Source organism: Orbicella franksi, chromosome 3, assembly GCF_964199315.1.
Source record: "Orbicella franksi chromosome 3, jaOrbFran1.1, whole genome shotgun sequence".
NCBI classification, from domain to species: domain Eukaryota; kingdom Metazoa; phylum Cnidaria; class Anthozoa; order Scleractinia; family Merulinidae; genus Orbicella; species Orbicella franksi.
The window spans coordinates 22,188,303-22,207,563 of record NC_138147.1 but is presented as its reverse complement, the minus strand read 5'-3'; the positions used below and the strand labels follow the sequence as shown (position 1 = coordinate 22,207,563).

Here is a 19,261-nt window from a genome sequence, read left to right as displayed (position 1 = left end):
CAGTACAAGAATTAAGCAACGAATATCTAGGCCGGAAGAGAATAACAGAACCACAGGAGTGCGAGCAGCCGGGGGAAACAACAGACAGGAAGCCGTAAGAAGAAAACCAGGAATTGCTCTCGGCAATTGAAGTGACGTGGGTTTCCTGCAGGCAAGCGAAGTCTAAAGACAAATGGCTAAGCCAGTGAAGCAGAGCCATCCTCTTATTCGCGTCCCGCAACTCGTTGGTATTAAGAGTTAAGAAAGACGCCATGACAAGATGGTAAATGAGGAAAAACATCAACTACGAACAATAAACAAAGTGTCAAGAAAGGAGATCAGCCCTAAGTGGGACGATCTCTCAACACCATCGGCAGACCACTGTGCCGCCCACCACCATGGGGGGAAGCAGAAACAGTCCTGTGCTTCTTTTTGGACGAGGGCTCTCTGGACCTGCTGTGCTTAAGCGATGCCAAAGATGGATCCATTGAGTCGACATCAGCCTTAGAACGCAAATTCGAAGAGTCTAGGACTTCAACGACGTCAGAGACTATGGCGCCGCCAACAACACTACCACTTTGAACATTTAGTTTAACATTTTGAGCTCTATTAAGAATACTTTGGCTCTGAGAGAACTCAGAGATAGCTTGAAAGGAAGAGAGGGAGGGCTCATCCTCAGTAAATTCTTCAATGTCAGAGCCGTCTGACGCATCCACAAAAACTTCCTCCACATCAGTTTGTTGGGAGGGAAGAGCAGCCTCTTCCTGAGGAGCGAGTAAATGGCTAGAGCAAGGCTGAGTAACAGGGACCGGCTGATGAGAGCCAACCAAAGAGTCAACAGACCCCACGGAAGGGGCGACCCTAGGAGAAGCTAAACGACTGGAAGAGCCAGCGACCTCGTGAGAACCCGATTGGGCCCCACCGTTGGCGGGAGAACCAGAAGAAATTTGGACACCTGAAGAGCCCTCAGCATTAGCGGGAGCGCTAGGAGAATTTTGATCTCCCGAGGGACTCCCGTCATTAGCGGAAACACCAGAAGGATTTAGGTCACCCACAGGGGGGACGACCTGAGCCTCACCATTAGCAGTGGTACCAGAAGAATTTAGACCATCCACAGGGGGGCCACCTGAGCTCCACCATTAGCGCGAGCGCCAGATGAATCACCCCCAGAAACGTCAGAAGCAACGTTGAGGCCCCAAGGATTAGGGCAATTTCTAGCGAAATGACCCTCCTGTTCGCAAAGGCGGCATTTATTCTTATATGGGCAGTTTAACGACTTATGCCCGATTGTTGCACAGATGTTACACATAATGGGTTGGCCACGGTACCAAACCCGACAAGTAGAGCAATTAATAACAGCCACTCTAGGAGGAGTTTGAGACAAAACAATGTCAATCAGCCTCGTGCCAGTGGCGATGTCACCATTTCGTAAATACTTTTGGTGACGAACACCCTTAACAACACCATAGTCAGCAAAGAAGGCGGAGATGTCCTCAGCAGGATCCTCATAAGGGTAATCAAAAAGATGGACGATAGAGGTGGGAGGACCCCCGTCCATCCTACACCACAAGCCGAAAAGCCTCACACCCTTTTCATGCAGAGCAGTGAGGGCCTGCTCCTCCTCTTTGAAAGTAACGCGGATGACGTCAAAGTTCTGTTGGACTGCCACAACATTTTCATATTTTTGAAGGATGGCAGTCAAAATTTCATCCCGGGATTTGCCCCAGAGTTTTTTGCCGCAATGAATGTTGACGGTTTTGCGGTGTTCACGCATGATGAACCAACAACTGGCTACAATAAAATTAGGTGTATATGGGAAAGAGGATGAATTGAAAGAGCTACGGGAATTCACCCGGCTACAAAAGTATTACTTAAGTAATAAAACTACAAAAAGTTAAGATATAAATTTGGACAGCAGGACTTTAGCCTGGCTACAATAGAATTAGGCGCAGCGAATAGCAATAAATAAGGGAGAATTAATTACTATTTAAATACGTTAACGGGATTTTACCCGACTACAATAAATACTATTAAGGAGAAAAAGAATTTGGACAACAGGACTATTGCCTGGCTATAATAAAATTACCACGGAAATTTACCCGGCTACAAATATATAACTAGATAATTAGACTACAAAAAGTTAGGAAACAAATTTGGACAACAGGACTTTAGCCTGGCTACAATAGAATTAAGCGCAATGGATGGCAATAAATAAAGGAGAATTAATTATTATTTAAATACGCTAGCGGGATTTTACCCGACTACAATAAATACTATTAAAAGAAAAAAGAATTTGGACGACAGGACTATTGCCTGGCTACAATAAAATTACGAGTACACAGCAAAGAAGATGAAAATGAATGAAACGCGGAAATTTACCCGGCTACAAAAATAATACCAGGTAATAGGACTACAAGAATGAAGATACAAATTGGACGACTGGACTTTAGCCTGGCTACAAAAGAATTAAGCGCTGCAAACAGCAATAAATATGGGAGAATTTGGAAGAGCGAAAGCTTAAAAACAAGCAACGCTCAAGCAAAATTAAAGCACACTAGCAAAAAATGCTAAAGAGGATAGACCGATTGCCCACCCAATAAATATCAATTAAGTTACAAGATAAATTTGGACAACAGGACAAGCCTGGCTACAATAAAATTAAAGCAAGAGACACAAGGCACAGAAAAGTGCGAAGTGCGCAAAAGTGAAATCAAAAGGATCCACTCAAAAAGAGCCACACACAAGATTAGAAAAATGAGAAGTTAAGCTGGATGGGTGACCAAGCTTTACAAAGAAGGCCTGCCCAGCCGGATGATTCAGAGGCCTTCAATGGGGAGCTCGTTACTTAAGAGTAAACACTACTAATTAAGTTAGATTTTTTCTCTCTAGTTTTTGTCACTCATTTGTATTCACATGTCACCCATAGTTCTGTATTTGTCTTTGATTGTCTAATCCTTTTCACCTTGTAATTTAGACCTTGTAATTTAGACCTTGTAATTTAGACCTCTGCTCTGTATATAAGTCTGTAAATCGCAACCATTGTAAAGAGTTTTTTAGTTTTTAACTTTTAACCTGAAGAAGGCCGAACGGCCGAAACGTTGTACGTTAAACTCGTCCGGAACAGTCAACAGTTCGTCTCTTCGCCACATCGTACACTAAACTATATATATATATATATATATATATATATATATATATATATATATATATATATATATATAGACAGACAGTACTGACAGATAATTGCTGTAGACAGTACTGTTTCGGCCTTCTGGGCCTCATCAGTGCAGTGCTGAAGACTAGGATGGAGACTAAGCTTAAAAAGCCGCCCCAAACACTACACATGTGGTAGTATCTAAGCCATTACCAGAGTGCTCAAACTAGCGAGCTAGTGAGCATGCGCAATTGCAACAGTAACGACTCATCCCAGTAGAGTGCTCAAACTGGACATGAAAGCAGAGCTTTGTATGCCAGCGAGCTTTATCTAACTGCAGACAGTACTATATAAATATAAAGTATATATAGAAATACTAATATAAATATAAATAATATATATATACTAATGTCTCGTGGAACACTACTAGAGGCAGGTGGCACAAAACGTTGCCGTGATAGCCGACACTTTCGAGTCACTCGAGAAGATAGAGGACTGGACGGACAGGGACAAACAACAAGTAGAGCAAGAAATACAATCAATTATTGACACGAAAGAAAAATGGCTAAAGGAACAAAAAGAAAACAAGCTAGAAACGGCCCGAAAGAACAAACATACATTCTGGGCGCAAATTGCGTCAATTTTTGACGGGTTTGTGGTTTTATATATTTTGTCCAATTTTTTTGTCCTTGTGTTTTTTTTTTGATTTTCTTAGTTTTTGTTCTCCTGTTAACTGATTCATAAAACAAAGCAAGGACGATGGCTCTAAGCGACCTTGTCCCACAAATCGCTTTTGCCTCACAAAGTACAGAATCGCCATTAGACTAGGAGCAGTTCCTCTTTCGCTAAGTTGAACATGACTGTAGTAAACCTCGAGGAAAAAATGCTCGCATGAAATTTTTTCCTCGTGGTTTTCTTATGCGTCACGCACGATGGACTAAGCGAAAGAAAGACCACTCCTAGTCTAAATCGCCATAAAAACACAACTGCCATAAGGACAGATAAATTAACCATCGCATCAACTCATCACGGCAACCGTCCTGCGCTGAGAATTTCAAATGCTATTCGGCTTTCTGTGATCTTTCCATGCGCTAGGCTTTTTTGGCGTAATCGCAGTCACACTCCAACAGCCATTTGGAATTACATTTTGTACACCTAGGGTAGAAAATGTACATGTTACTTTTGGCATTACATTACAAGTGAAGTTTAATTCTACATTTTAAAATAGCTTTACTTAAGCATAAATAGGACTAAAGGGAGTTTGCCTTGCAAAATCTAGAACACATCAACAGTCACATGCCACCGAGTTTGCGCGAACTGTGGATAACAAACACTCCGATATATTATTGAACAGAACCAAAAAATATGCGAGTCAAAAGTAAATGCAAAAACAAGAATAAGAAAAAGAAGTACTCAGTCTGCACAGTCTGCATGGTCTGCACGGTCTGCGGTCTGCAGTCTGCAGTCTGCATGGTCTGCGTTTTGGGGTGACCGCGTAGATGTCGGTTGTGAACCAAAACGTAAATATATGTTATGAACCATAACGTAAATATATACATTATGAGCCATAACGTAAATATATACGTTGTGAATCACAACGTAAATATATGATGTGAACCATAACATAAATATGCGTTATGAGCCATAAATTATTTTGGTCAGTCGACATCGTTACAAAGTACATGCGCAATGTTACAACCAAGATGGCTGATGGGAGACATGCATTAGACAACCTTCATGTTCCTCGCGCAATGGGTTGCTGTGTGATTAATCTATATCCTATGTTTACTTCTAAGGGATCATCACCCTTCGAGTTGCAATTACAAAGTGCTTTGTACCTTTCGAGAAACCTTAACAATTCATCGTGAATTTCTCTGAGGATGAGTTACATCGTCCAGTCAGTACAAAATGCAGACTGCACACTAGGTTCAAAACGCAGACTGAGAAAGAAGACTGTTTTTTCGTCCATAATAAGAGATAACATGTTGTAACATGTCATTTTACAACTTACCAAGTGTTTTCTGCGATCAACTTCCAGATTGAGGCTTATTCTTAGCCATATTCTTTCTCAAGCCTCCATAGTCTTCCTGGTAGTATTCACACTTAGCGCGCGAGTTTTAAGTACAAATAACAACACGTATTAATGGGATGAACATATTATCTAAGAAAATTTCAAGCGAACAAGAATCCTATAGCAAATTAAAGAATTAAAGAATGTAAAAGTTTGCTACACGTGCAATGTGTCTTAAATAATATATAGATTTAACCAAGCCTAAAAGTGCAGCCCCCGGGCCGGGTTGATCAAAACGTGATTAAGCTAACCGAGGATAAGCGAGAATTTTGATTTGAGTTTTTTACTTAGCGGTGAGGTTTTGTGCTTATACTGTTTGGCCTTTTAAGTTTGAATAATCTCAAACTACACAAACATAAGCAGTGAAAAACATTTTTTAACAAGAAAAATTTATACTTAGGTTAACTTTTAATCCTTGGTTAGCGTTAACCGGCTCAGTTCCGAACAACCCGGCCGTGATTGCAATAATTTAACCTGGTTTGAGCCCGCGATCAAATAAGAAAGCCGGCACTTGGTCAGCGGTTAACTTCAAAACTTGAGCCCGCAAGATAATCACGTGATACTGGTCAGCGGACATCATGTTTTGACAGGTGTCAATTGACCACTTTCGATATATTGAAATTCAGCTTGGCAGTGAGGCTGGAGGACAAACAAAGGAAATTAAATGGTCATGTTTATTCATTTCTTTTGTTTGTGTCCTCTAAGCCTCACTATCAAGCTGAATTTTAATATATCGAAAGTTTCCTGTTGAGCATAAATGGATGTCCAATATCAAATATGTATGCTCTTAACTAAGGCCGCATGTCCTATTAGCTGGAGTAAAGCCGCCATGTCGTGCAACGTCGCCGTTGTCGTCGTGCGTACGCGCCCACGAGCAATACCGCTAACCATTTTTACCACGAGAAAAGCGATTCACGGGTTTCTATGGGTATGGGGCTCCGCTTGACGGCCGGAGCTCCGCTACAAATGAACAACAATCGGCGAATTCTTACGGGAAAATCGAAGCGTCGTTTTCGTGACTGGTCATTTGCTTACTTTTCTTGTTGCCGTTTGGTAACTAGTTAACTAATTAGAGTGGTGGGAGGTGCGGTCGTCACCGGATCGAGCGGTCCGGGTTCGAGCCCTGGCAGGGGACATTGTGTTGTGTTATTGGGCATGACACTTTACTGGGGGTAACCCTGCGATGGACTAACATCCCATCCAGGGGGGAGAAGAAATACTCCTAGTCTCCTCATGCTACAGAAGCCGGGATACAGCTCCGGCCTGGTGGACCACTTGGATTGTATGCAGGCTTTACCTTTTACCTAACTACAATCAGTGTGTGTTAACCCTTGAACATTGAAAATATATCAAGACGAAGGAACAGCTTGGCTTTAAGATTTCTGATTTCCTGATTTCTTGACCCCGTGAAAAGCCTGCTCGCAGGCTCTGAGTCTGCATTTGGCTACAAAATGAACACTGACTGATTGATCATGTGTGGATGGAATATTCGCCATTTCCACATCCCCCATAATACACCTTGTATGCCCCCCAACATTTTGCATAAGCATTATCTTCAGTTTCTCTTGGGACGACTGTAATACCCAGGAGGAATGGGAAACAAATTTCATGCAGAATTTTGGGGCGCAACAAGGTGTATTATGGGGGATGTGGAAATGGCAAATTGCGTGTTATTTGGGTTTACTGCTTATTACTGACCTCGCACGCGAGACTATGACAGCTTCAAATTCTATTTAAGAACTAACATGACCTTGATGCTTTGTTTCAAACAAAATATATGAAGAAATGGGCCAAGGATAATCCCTAATAATACAAATTTTCGTCGAAGATGACGAAAAGCGAAAAGCGATTGCGTGACACTTGGTAAGTTATAAAATGACATGGTATCATGTATTGGCGAAAAAACAGTATTCTCAGTCTGCATTTTGTACATAGTTTGCAATCTGCAGTCTGCATTTTGTACCCGGTCTGGAGTCTGCAGTCTCCATTTTGGCTGAACGAAGCGTCTTGCTCCATACAGTGTTGTAATATTGTTTTAATAGCTACGATAATTGTCATCTAGTCAACGGCTTAACTTTTCTAACACGTTGATATTCTCGCGATGTATGGTTGGCCATTCGTTTCAAAATTACAACAGGGTATACGCGGGTTTTTCTGCCGCGTATACTTGTTTACATACGTTACGTATGGGCTTTAAGCTCATAGATACCACCACTTAGATCGCGTATATACGCATTTTTAAAGGGCCACATATTTGCGTAAAGTCAAGCGCGGGGATATGTGCAATAAACGCCCAAATATACGCGTCCTACAAGGACCCATATATACGCGTGCTAAAATGCGCGTATATGCGGGTCTCGTAAATTACGTTGTATATGCCAGCACGAAATGTGCCTTTTAAGAGAATAGCTGTTCGTGTATGATAGCAATGAAAATTACTTTATTTTAAGGGCCAAGTAACCGATCTTTTTGAGCCGTCGCTAGGGAAAATTTAGTCTCAGTAGTATAGGACGCTTATATGACCGGTAACCAATCAGGAGCCGAGAAAGACAATAGGCTATTGTTTGGAGAACAATGGACGCTATTGTTTTCCAAATCCAAGATGGCGCTATATATTTTCAGCCAATCAGGAGCCGAATTAAGAACAATGGATGCTATTGTAATAGTAGTAGTAATAGTAATAGTAATAGTAATAGCTAGTAGTAATAGACACTCATATGAGTGGTAACCAATCAGCAGTCGAATTAAGAACGATGGATGCTATTGTTTTCCAAATCCAAGATGGCCGCCACAAATTTCAGCCAATCAGGAGCGGAATTAAGAATTCAAGATGGCGGTGCCCACGAAAGTCGGCCATGTTGGAAAACAGCCCACCAGCCTCGACGGAGGACTGGGATCGGTGTCACGGATTTCCATGGCGACACAAACCACGCCAGGGTCACGCAAAAAAATGTCATGCAACTTCAAACTCGATACTTACAGTGTCCTGTGGTCTTAAACGACAGAGGTCCGGTATTTCAAAACCAAACATCACACAATGTCAATTGTCACGAACTTTAATATCAACACTTTTTGGCTAACATTAAAAGATATGACGTCATCGCCATGTTGATCGAGTAAAAAGACTGGTTTCTATCGTCATCACACAATTTTTCAAATGAACTTTAATGTCCAAAACGTTTGCGCTAAAATTACAGAAAGCTGGTCATTGTGTCTCAAATCAGATAACACTATGAAAGAAATGCAACAGAAATAATTTGATCTAGCGGAAGTGCAATCTTTGACGAGTAGCGAATAATAAGTGAAGACAAAAATTTATAGGCTAAAAGGTGAGAAGAAAAAAAAATACAGTTGAAATGCTTCAAGTGAAAATGAATTGCTAATGGCAGTTTGCAATAAAATCTTAACTCCTTGATCCTGACTGTTCCCTTGAGAAAAGCATCATTCAAAGGAATCTTGAACAAACAAAAGGCATTTTGGGCGTCCATTGAAGAATTAACATAATTAGTCAGAGATGAAACATGGAATAAATTAAAACCGAAAAGCACATGTTTAGAAGCTGAAATCATGATAGACTGTATCTTAACCCTTGAGAATAAAATCAAAGGAATTTCAAACAAATGTTTCGCGCTTGAAGTAAAGATTTAACTTCATTTACAAACACTGCAAATCGCTCCTAATTCAACAATTATAGTTGTCTAAGCGGGTTTCGATTAGCGCCAAAATAAATCACTTACACACAACTAGCAATCGCTCAACTCCATAGCCACGAAGACAGGAAAGAATGTCACGCTTAGAAAAGAAGACGTGTGCTGAACGTTGTCACAAGTAAAATGAATTCTATCAAGACCGATTGACTTATAAACGGGTATTCACAAAATGATAAACAATGTTGCGTGGTTAACAACCAATGAGAGGATGGGGGATGGGGGGGTACGCGATATCACGTGGTCAAGAATCAATGAGAAGACGGGGGGATAAGGGGTTATACCGCACAGTAATGTCATTAAATTGTTATAAGCAAAACAGAGTCTGAGTCTTTACAACGTTTATTGAATAGTAACTCAAAAGAAAGAATTGATTATAATTTTAACTCTTAAAGTCTTGACCGGTTACAAAGTATTGGGAAGTAAACTCGTTTCCAGTTTCTCAGACTCTTGGTCCCTGGCCCCAAAACGCACGATATTCTGCCCTAGTTTTCTTTGCTTTTGGTCATGAAGTCTTTGCCTGATCCGTTCCTTATTCTTGGCAAATAATTATTAATGATTTAGTTGATCGTTACGATCCTGGAAGAAAGGGAAAACAAAGGACTTGAGGGGGAGGAGGATGAAAAGGTGGGAGAGGAGGAGGAGGTGGCAGCGGTGGGGCGATGGCGGTGGTGGTGGTGGTGGTGGTGATGGTGAATGTGGTGGTGGTGTAGCTGGTGGATGTGGCAGTGGTGGTGAATGTGGTGGCTGTGGTGGTGGTGGTGAATGTGGTGGTGGGATGTGGTGGTGGTGGCTGTGGTGGTGGTGGTGGGATGTGGTGGCAGTGGTGGTGAATGTGGTGGTGGTGGTGTATGTGGATGTGGTGGTGTAGGTGGTGGTGGATGTGGATGTGGTGGTGGTGGTGGTGGATGTGGATGTGGTGGTGATGTAGGTGGTGGATGTGGCTGTGGTGGTGGATGTGGTGAATGTGGTGGATGCAGCGGTGGTGGTGAATGTGGTGGTGGTATAGGAGGTGGTGGTGGTGAATGTGGTGGTGGTGATGGTGCATATGGTGGTGGTGGTGGTTAATGTGGTGGTGGCGATGGTGGATGTGGTGGTGGTGCTGGTGTAGGTGGTGGTGGAGGTGGTGGCGGTTGACGTGGTGGTAATGAATGTGGTGGTGGTGAATGTGGTGGTGGTGTAGGTGGTGGTGGTGGTGAATGTGGTGGCGGTTGACGTGGTGGTAATGAATGTGGTGGTGATGTAGGTGATGGTAAATGTGGTGGTGGCATAGAAGGTGGTGGATGTGGTGGTGGTGGAGGTGGTGGTAAATGTGGTGGTGATGTTATGATGTGGTGGCATTCTTGGAAATACTAACAGCGTATTTCCAGAAGTTGAAATCATCACCACATCCACCCTCATATTCACCACCACCACCTATACCACCAACACCACCACCTACACCACCACCACCGCCACATCCACCATCGCCACCACCACCACATCCACCACCACCACCTCTACCAGCACCACATCCACCATCCCCTATACCACCACCACATTCACCACCACCTACACCACCATCACATTCATTACCACCACCACCTACACCACCACGACCACCTACACCACCACCAACACCACAAGCACCACATTTACCACCACCTACACCACCACATTCACCACCACATCCACCATCGCCACCACCACCACCATATGCACCATCACCATCACCACCACCACATTCACCACCACCACCTCCTATACCACCACCACATTCACCACATCCACCACCTACACCACCACCACCACATCCCACCACCACCACCACATCCACATCCACCTCCACCTACACCACCACCACCACACCCACCACCATCTACACCACCACCACATTCACCACCACCGCCACCACCACCACATTCACCACCACCACCACGTCCCACCACCACCACAGCCACCACCACCACATCCCACCACCACATTCACCACCACCACCACAGCCACCACATTCACCACCACTGCCACATCCACCAGCTACACCACCACCACATTCACCATCACCACCACCACCGCCACATTCACCACCACCACCTCCTATACCACCACCACATTCACCACCACCGCCGCATCCACCACATTCACCACATCCACCACCACAGCCACATCCACCACCTACACCACCACCACCACATCGACATCCACCACCACCACCACCTACACCACCACCACCACATCCACATCCACCACCACCTACACCACCACCACCACCTACCCACCACCACCACATTCACCACCACCGCCACCACCACCACATTCACCACCACATCCCACCACCACCACCACAGCCACCACCACCACATCCCACCACCACCACCTACACCACCACCACATTTACCACCACCACATCCACATCCACCACCACCACCACCTACACCAGCACCACCACATCCACATCCACCACCACCTACACCACCACTACCACATCCACCACCACCTACACCACCACCACCACATTCACCACCACTGCCACCACCACCACATTCACCACCACCACCACCACATCCCACCACCACCACCACAGCCACCACCACCACATTCACCACCACCACCACAGCCACCACATTCACCACCACCGCCACATCCACCAGCTACACCACCACCACATTCACCATCACCACCACCACCACCACCGCCATCGCCCCACTGCCGCCACCTCCTCCTCGTCTCCCACCTTCTCATCCTCCTCCTCCTCAAGTCCTTCGTTTTCCCTTTCTTCCAGGATCGTAACGATCAACTAAATCATTAATAATTATTTGCCAAGAATAAGGAACGGATCAGGCAAAGACTTCATGACCAAAAGCAAAGAAAACTAGGGCAGAATATCGTGCGTTTTGGGGCCAGGGACCAAGAGTCTGAGAAACTGGAAACGAGTTTACTTCCCAATACTTTGTAACCGGTCAAGACTTTAAGAGTTAAAATTATAATCAATTCTTTCTTTTGAGTTACTATTCAATAAACGTTGTAAAGACTCAGACTCTGTTTTGCTTATAACAATTTAATGACATTACTGTGCGGTATAACCCCTTATCCCCCCGTCTTCTCATTGATTCTTGACCACGTGATATCGCGTACCCCCCCATCCCCCATCCTCTCATTGGTTGTTAACCACGCAACATTGTTTATCATTTTGTGAATACCCGTTTATAAGTCAATCGGTCTTGATAGAATTCATTTTACTTGTGACAACGTTCAGCACACGTCTTCTTTTCTAAGCGTGACATTCTTTCCTGTCTTCGTGGCTATGGAGTTGAGCGATTGCTAGTTGTGTGTAAGTGATTTATTTTGGCGCTAATCGAAACCCGCTTAGACAACTATAATTGTTGAATTAGGAACGATTTGCAGTGTTTGTAAATGAAGTTAAATCTTTACTTCAAGCGCGAAACATTTGTTTGAAATTCCTTTGATTTTATTCTCAAGGGTTAAGATACAGTCTATCATGATTTCAGCTTCTAAACATGTGCTTTTCGGTTTTAATTTATTCCATGTTTCATCTCTGACTAATTATGTTAATTCTTCAATGGACGCCCAAAATGCCTTTTGTTTGTTCGAGATTCCTTTGAATGATGCTTTTCTCAAGGGAACAGTCGAGATCAAGGGGTTTAGATTTTATTGCAAACTGCCATTAGCAATTCATTTTCACTTGAAGCATTTCAACTGTATTTTTTTTTCTTCTCACCTTTTAGCCTATAAATTTTTGTCTTCACTTATTATTCGCTACTCGTCAAAGATTGCACTTCCGCTAGATCAAATTATTTCTGTTGCATTTCTTTCATAGTGTTATCTGATTTGAGACACAATGACCAGCTTTCTGTAATTTTAGCGCAAACGTTTTGGACATTAAAGTTCATTTGAAAAATTGTGTGATGACGATAGAAACCAGTCTTTTTACTCGATCAACATGGCGATGACGTCATATCTTTTAATGTTAGCCAAAAAGTGTTGATATTAAAGTTCGTGACAATTGACATTGTGTGATGTTTGGTTTTGAAATACCGGACCTCTGTCGTTTAGGACCACAGGACACTGTAAGTATCGAGTTTGAAGTTGCATGACATTTTTTTGCGTGACCCTGGCGTAATTTGTGACGCCATGGAAATCTGTGAGACCGATCCCAGTCCTCCGTCGAGGCTGGTGGGCTGTTTTCCAACATGGCCGACTTTCGTGGGCGCCGCCATCTTGAATTCTTAATTCCGCTCCTGATTGGCTGAAATTTGTGGCGGCCATCTTGGATTTGGAAAACAATAGCATCCATCGTTCTTAATTCGACTGCTGATTGGTTACCGCTCATATGAGCGTCTATTACTACTAGCTATTACTATTACTATTACTATTACTACTACTATTACAATAGCATCCATTGTTCTTAATTCGGCTCCTGATTGGCTGAAAATATATAGCGCCATCTTGGATTTGGAAAACAATAGCGTCCATTGTTCTCCAAACAATAGCCTATTGTCTTTCTCGGCTCCTGATTGGTTACCGGTCATATCAGCGTCCTATACTACTAGTCTCATATAACCTCATCATCTTTAGTTAGTTCAGAGTTATTTCATGTGTTTTAACTTTTTCCTGATCAGTAACACTAGTGATGACGTCATCAGGCCACGCCCATGGTCATGTGACTAATACAGAAAAAATGCAAAGGCTCTTGGGCAAATCACTTTCCCGGGATTTTTTTCATTGATTTAGTATTTTAATTTAAATCCTCATTACGCTATGCATCGATTTTGTTTAATTTCTAATAGATCAGATTTTGAGAGCATTTCAAAATATTGAAAACTTCGTAATTTTCTGAAAAAAGCATGATTTCGAAAAAGGAATGCATAGCTATGTTGCCAACGTTGGCTTTAATCGAAATTCGTCGAAAAGGCTGAATTTAATGAAAAACCGCGTTTCCTTTAGCATTTAAAGAAACTGGAAGTGCGCCCGATATCTATTGGAAGTTACCCTATCAGCGCGTGCGCAACTTACACTACCAGCGCACTTCGGTAAGATCAAACAAAGCCACACGGAGTTAGTTTTTCTCGTTCTATTGCTCTTGTTTTTCTGTCTTTCTATTATTTTGTCTTTGCTTGTACTTTTTTTACTTTGCATTTTGCGAAACACAAAGAAAAACGTCTAGAATGTAAGCGAATTTGCAAGTTCTTGAGTTGTTTTTATTTTCCGCGCTCAGGGTGACGTAAGTGACCGGAAGTGAAATTTCATCTCCTTAGCAACGCGCGCGAGCGCGCGCATGAATCGGTTAATGGGCCCTTATAGAAATCGTCAATATAGCGGCAGTGGTAAAATGCCTTGTCTTGGTCTATCTGCTATTTGATGTTTGTTACTGCAGCTCCTCCAGTGACTGAACTCCTAGAAACAGTTATGCGTCTTTTGAATGACTATTCAAGATTTTATCCTCACGGTAATCGTAACATGGCAGAGAACTTGATCGTTCGTTGTGAAGTTGCTTTGGATTCTGTTCACCCTTTAGGACAGAGGTGCCCAAGCGAATGCTGAGAGAATTCTGCCTCTTGAATTGGTGGTGAGACAAATTCAATACTTACTACATAGACGGACGAGAAATGTTTGCAGTTTAGTTTTGAACTTGTGTAATCTCAAACTACACAAAGCATAAGCAGTGGAAAACATTTTTATAGAGAGAAATTTATATTTGGGTTAACTTTTAACCCTGGGTTAGCGTTAACCGGCTTTCGAACAACCCGGCCCTGCTGATTCGAGAATTAAGACTAAAGTTGGTTTTCCAATTCTGGTATCAGTGTCATGCTGGGTCATTTGCAAAGTAGAAATATCTATGTTCAGCGTCAGTGTGTAAGGGAAAGTTTTTTTCGAACTGACCCAGCAGGGTCTGATTTGAGGTGGTTCAATACCATCACAAGGCGTGTTGACAGCGTCAGGGGACCTAATTCTCTCTGGCACATTGATGGACTACACTGCCTTATCAGTTGGAGGTTTGTAATACATGGTGGTTTTGACAGGGCTTTAGACTTTAAGTTGTGCAACAAACAATTCTGCTGCGACTGGGCTCGCTCTATTCTTAGCTGCTGTGCAAAGTTATGGATTGCCCTCTAGAGTGTGTTCAGACGAAGGGGATGAAAATTTAGCGGCAGGAAGAGCTATGCTATGGCACAGGGGATTTAATAGGGGAAGCAAAATTGCTGGGTTGTCTGTACACAACCAGTGAATTGAGCCTCTCTGGAGAGAAGTCTTTATTGAAGTCGGTCAGTTCTACTACACTCTGTTCTACCAGATGGAAGAAAATGGCATCCTGGAGTCGACCAGCATAATCGATCTGTTCTGTATGTACTACATATTTCTTTCCAGAATTAACAACCAGTTAAACCTCCTAGTTGAGGCATGGAATAACCATGCTGTACGCACAACCAATATGGGTGAACGCAGTGATTTTACAAGATATATGTAATACTGGAAAAACTAGCTGTCAGGGACACATTTGATGATAACACCCAACCAGATGAATTATCTGGTGAAGACCCAATAGGACTTACACTAAAGTCACATTCTGTTTCCTAAAACTCCCCTTGAGGTATTGGTATATCATAGGCTGGACGACCCACTCTTCCATTAGAAGCTGATACAGTTGGCAAAGCCCTAATGGGAATACACCGAGGTACATGAAACTGCTCTTAATGCAAACATTTCCCATCTAAGTAGTAAATTAATATTGCATTTGTCTCACCAGCGATTCTAGAGGCCATATCTTCTCAGCATTTGCCTTGGTACCTCTGTCCAATGAGTCAACTAAAGGGTTAGCCTACGTAGCTTGGCGGTTTAGCAATTTTTTAAGCAATTTGAGCGCGAGCGCACAAAGCGACAAAACCGCGAAAACCAGCAGGAACCCCCCAGGCTCCTCGTGGCTACGCCGGATTTGGCGCCCGTTATCACGGCTTCGTCGTTTTGGTAGCGTTAGGATAAAATCTTAAACAGTCATTCAAAAGACGCATAACTGTTTCTAGAAGTTCATTCACTGGAGAGCTGCAGTAACAAACATTAAATAGCAGATAGACCAAGACAAGGCATTTTACTACTGTCGCCATATTGACGATTTCTAGTTAAAGTAATTTTCATTGCTATCATACACGAACAGCCATTCTCTTAAAAGGCACATTTCGTGCTGGCATATACAACGTAATTTACGAGACCCGCATATACGCGCATTTTAGCACGCGTTTATATGGGTCCTTGTAGGACGCGTATATTTGGGCATTTATTTCGCATATCCCCGCGCTTGAATTTACGCAAATATGTGGCCCTTTAAAAATGCGTATATACGCGATCTAAGTGGTCGTATCTATGAGCTTAAAGCCCATACGTAACGTATGTAAAAAGTATACGCGGCAGAAAAACCCGCGTATACCCTGTCGTAATTTTGAAACGAATGGCCAACCATAGCAATGGAGGTGTCTGTCCGCTTACTCTAACAGCGAAGGTTAAATTCTCTAAGAAAACTGTCTCGTGTCCCCGCCTCCGCCAATGCACATGTACTTTGTGACGATATCGACTGACCAAAATAATTTATGACTCATAACGTATATTTATGTTATGGTTCATAACATATATTTACGTTATGGCCGGTTCACAACGTATATATTTATGGTCTGGCGTATAACGTAAATATTTACGTTATGGTTAATAACGTGTATATTTACGTTAGGGTTCATAACGTATATTTACGTTTTTAGGGTTCATAACGAATATTTATGTAATTAAGTGTACGCATATATATATTGCTGTACACATTAAGATCGGTTTTATAATACCTATATTTTTATTTTGGGCCTTATATTTTTGGCCTGGTACAAATATTTCCATTGTTCTCGACATTTGTACGATTATCATTTTGTCAAAAATGGTGCCCCACATTATTTGATACCACACAAACATTCCTACACAACATGCGGATATAATATACACACAAAAGCGACAAAACTAAAGGCACAAATAGAAAAATGACGATGACGCTGATGAAGTACTCTGTTTGAGCAAAAACATAATAAGGGTAATAATCATGATATCCTCACATAAATATGACAATCTACGTTTAAGTTATCTTCACTCTGATGAAAGCCACTTTTGCAGTCAAACATGACATATTTGTTGTTGTTTCCTAGAGTTTGATCACGATGCACCTTGTCTTTATCAGCACCTAAAACTTTGGTAATGTTCTTCTGTCGTCTGTAGTAACACTCTTGATAACTCATTTGATTTCTGGTTTGATTCTAGTAAGGCCTTCGCTAAATCATTCGATTCTTTTGCTATTTTGAGTTCTCGGAACGACCCGTTTCGAAATATACGCTCATTGACTTCGCCATCTTTTAGAGTGGATCTACCACGAACGGTGTGTGGGTCTGTATGTTTGAACGTAGAAAAGATGACACCATTTGTTAACACATTCGACGTATCTTTTCCTTTCGGCATCGACGTCAACATCGTGGAAAGAAGGTTGAACCTTTATTACTTGTCTGTGGTGTTGCCCATTGCACGTGATTGAAGTTTGGGAAGAAGCTATAGTCGGTCGCACGACTAAGGGCCTCTTCATATGAGCCTGGTCAACCGGGCTGCCTCAGTTTCCGAGATCTCGCCTCGCTTCTCTTTCCTTCGTAAAAATTTCGATGTGTTCATATGAGAAGCCAGGTTGGCCCGTTTACCGAGATCTCGGGTTTTGCGACCGAAATCTCGGTAACCGGGATGAAAATTTTCCCATATGAACACTCTAGCCCGGGTAACCGGGACGAACCTTTTACACGAAATAGCTTCGCTTTCGCAACATAGCAGCCAAAATGGCATAATTTTTGCCTTGTGTGTATTTCCACTTTAGGAGTAGGCGAATTAGCTTTATTAGTAAAGTTACAAGAGTCCACAAAGCTGCGACAGCCGTGAATAATACAAGTTTACGTTCCACCATTTTGGTTGTGTTTCTTGGATTTTATCCCGGTAGATCTGGCTGAAATTTCCCATATGAACAGACAACAAAATTCGTCCCGGTAACCGAGCCAGCCCGGTCACCGGGCTCATATGAGGAAGCCCTAACAAATGGTCAATTGTCTTCAATCGGCACACGAAAAAGAAAACGGGGGCAGCTTCAGTGAGAACTATTACTGGTGAAATTTGGTAGTATGGGAATCGATCGTGGCGTAGAGCTCATGTCACTGGGTGCCTTGGTGAGAATCCGAATGTAAGTGTAAATGATGGCACAAGCTCACGATGCGAGGAGTTATTATCGTTTTTGTCACCTCTTGTTTTAATTTTATGCGAACGTTCAGCGAAACGTGACATACACGGCCGACATATACTATTACATAACGACCGAGTTTGAATACGCGAAACGTTACTCTCGCCTTGCAGCATATGGAGGAGTTGAGTCACAACGGTTTGAATTTATAAAGGCTTGTTCGGGGAAAAACGGTAATCGACATTACAGCTGAAATTGTTGATATTTTGGCAGTAAAATTGACTTACTTCAATGCATTGTTGTCTTTTCTTTTGTCGTTTCGCTTCTCAGCTCGATCCGAGGTCTTTTAAGCGAGTTATAGATTTTTGGTTTTGCACTCCTAAGAAGAAGTAAAGACCACACACTCGATTCCGGACTGCCCGCCGCTCGAAGCGAAAAAAGAAAAACCATTAAAAGCAAGTCAGCCGCCCCGATAGACCATTTTACAATTGTCTGGTCGGTGACCTGGCCTTTGAATGGCAGTGAGGCTGGATGTTGACCTTGTTTTGATACAGACCTCACTGCTTTTGTTGTGTTAATCAAGTTGTTCCAATGCTAACTAGGTTCATTTACGTGACAAAAGCAGAGAGGTCTGTATCAAAACAAGGTCAACTCCAGCCTCGCTGCCATTCAAAGGCCAGGTCACCGAGCAGATAACTGTAAAATGGTCTATTCCTCTGTAGAATAATAGTAGAGGGTTAAGCGCTCCTTTTTAATTAAATTCCAAGCCAAATTCATCTCCACAGCGTACGCTATAAAACTCTGAATCGAAGCCGGCTAGCCTTCCTGAAAAGAAGCTGCCAGGATTCGCCACGGACACATTCGAAGCCCGAGAGGAATGCCGGGCGGACAAATTGACTCTCAACAGGGGCGGGGAGCGGATAGTTCTCAAGGCGATTTTTTATCAAATTTGAATCTATGACTGTCCGCTTTTCCCTAGCAAAGAAGTTATAACATTATTTGAAATACGTTTTCTGTATGAGGGTGCGGACAGACCGTGTTTAAACAGTGAAACGAAGTATATTGCGCGTAGAGAACTATCCGCTTCCTTCCCCTGGTAAGAGTCAATTTGTTCG

The 19,261-nt window shown here is 42.7% G+C and overlaps 1 protein-coding gene across 1 annotated transcript; it reads left to right on the top strand.

Moving 5' to 3' along the window:
• Positions 1 to 9,530: 9,530 nt before the first annotated feature.
• LOC145482745 (uncharacterized) lies at positions 9,531 to 9,979 on the top strand. Its single transcript, XM_081461385.1, has 2 exons — positions 9,531 to 9,694; positions 9,736 to 9,979. Exons 1-2 carry the CDS (start codon positions 9,531 to 9,533, stop codon positions 9,977 to 9,979), a joined length of 408 nt encoding a protein of 135 aa, XP_081317511.1.
• The last annotated feature ends 9,282 nt before the right edge of the window (positions 9,980 to 19,261 follow it).

Bases quoted from the DNA above. Each gene is read 5' to 3' on its own strand.
- LOC145482745 (XM_081461385.1), top strand. From the start codon at position 9,531: ATGAAAAGGTGGGAGAGGAGGAGGAGGTGGCAGCGGTGGGGCGATGGC. The intron at 9,695-9,735 runs GTGGTGGTGGCT...ATGTGGTGGCAG, and splicing joins GAATGTGGTGGTGGGATGTG to TGGTGGTGAATGTGGTGGTG.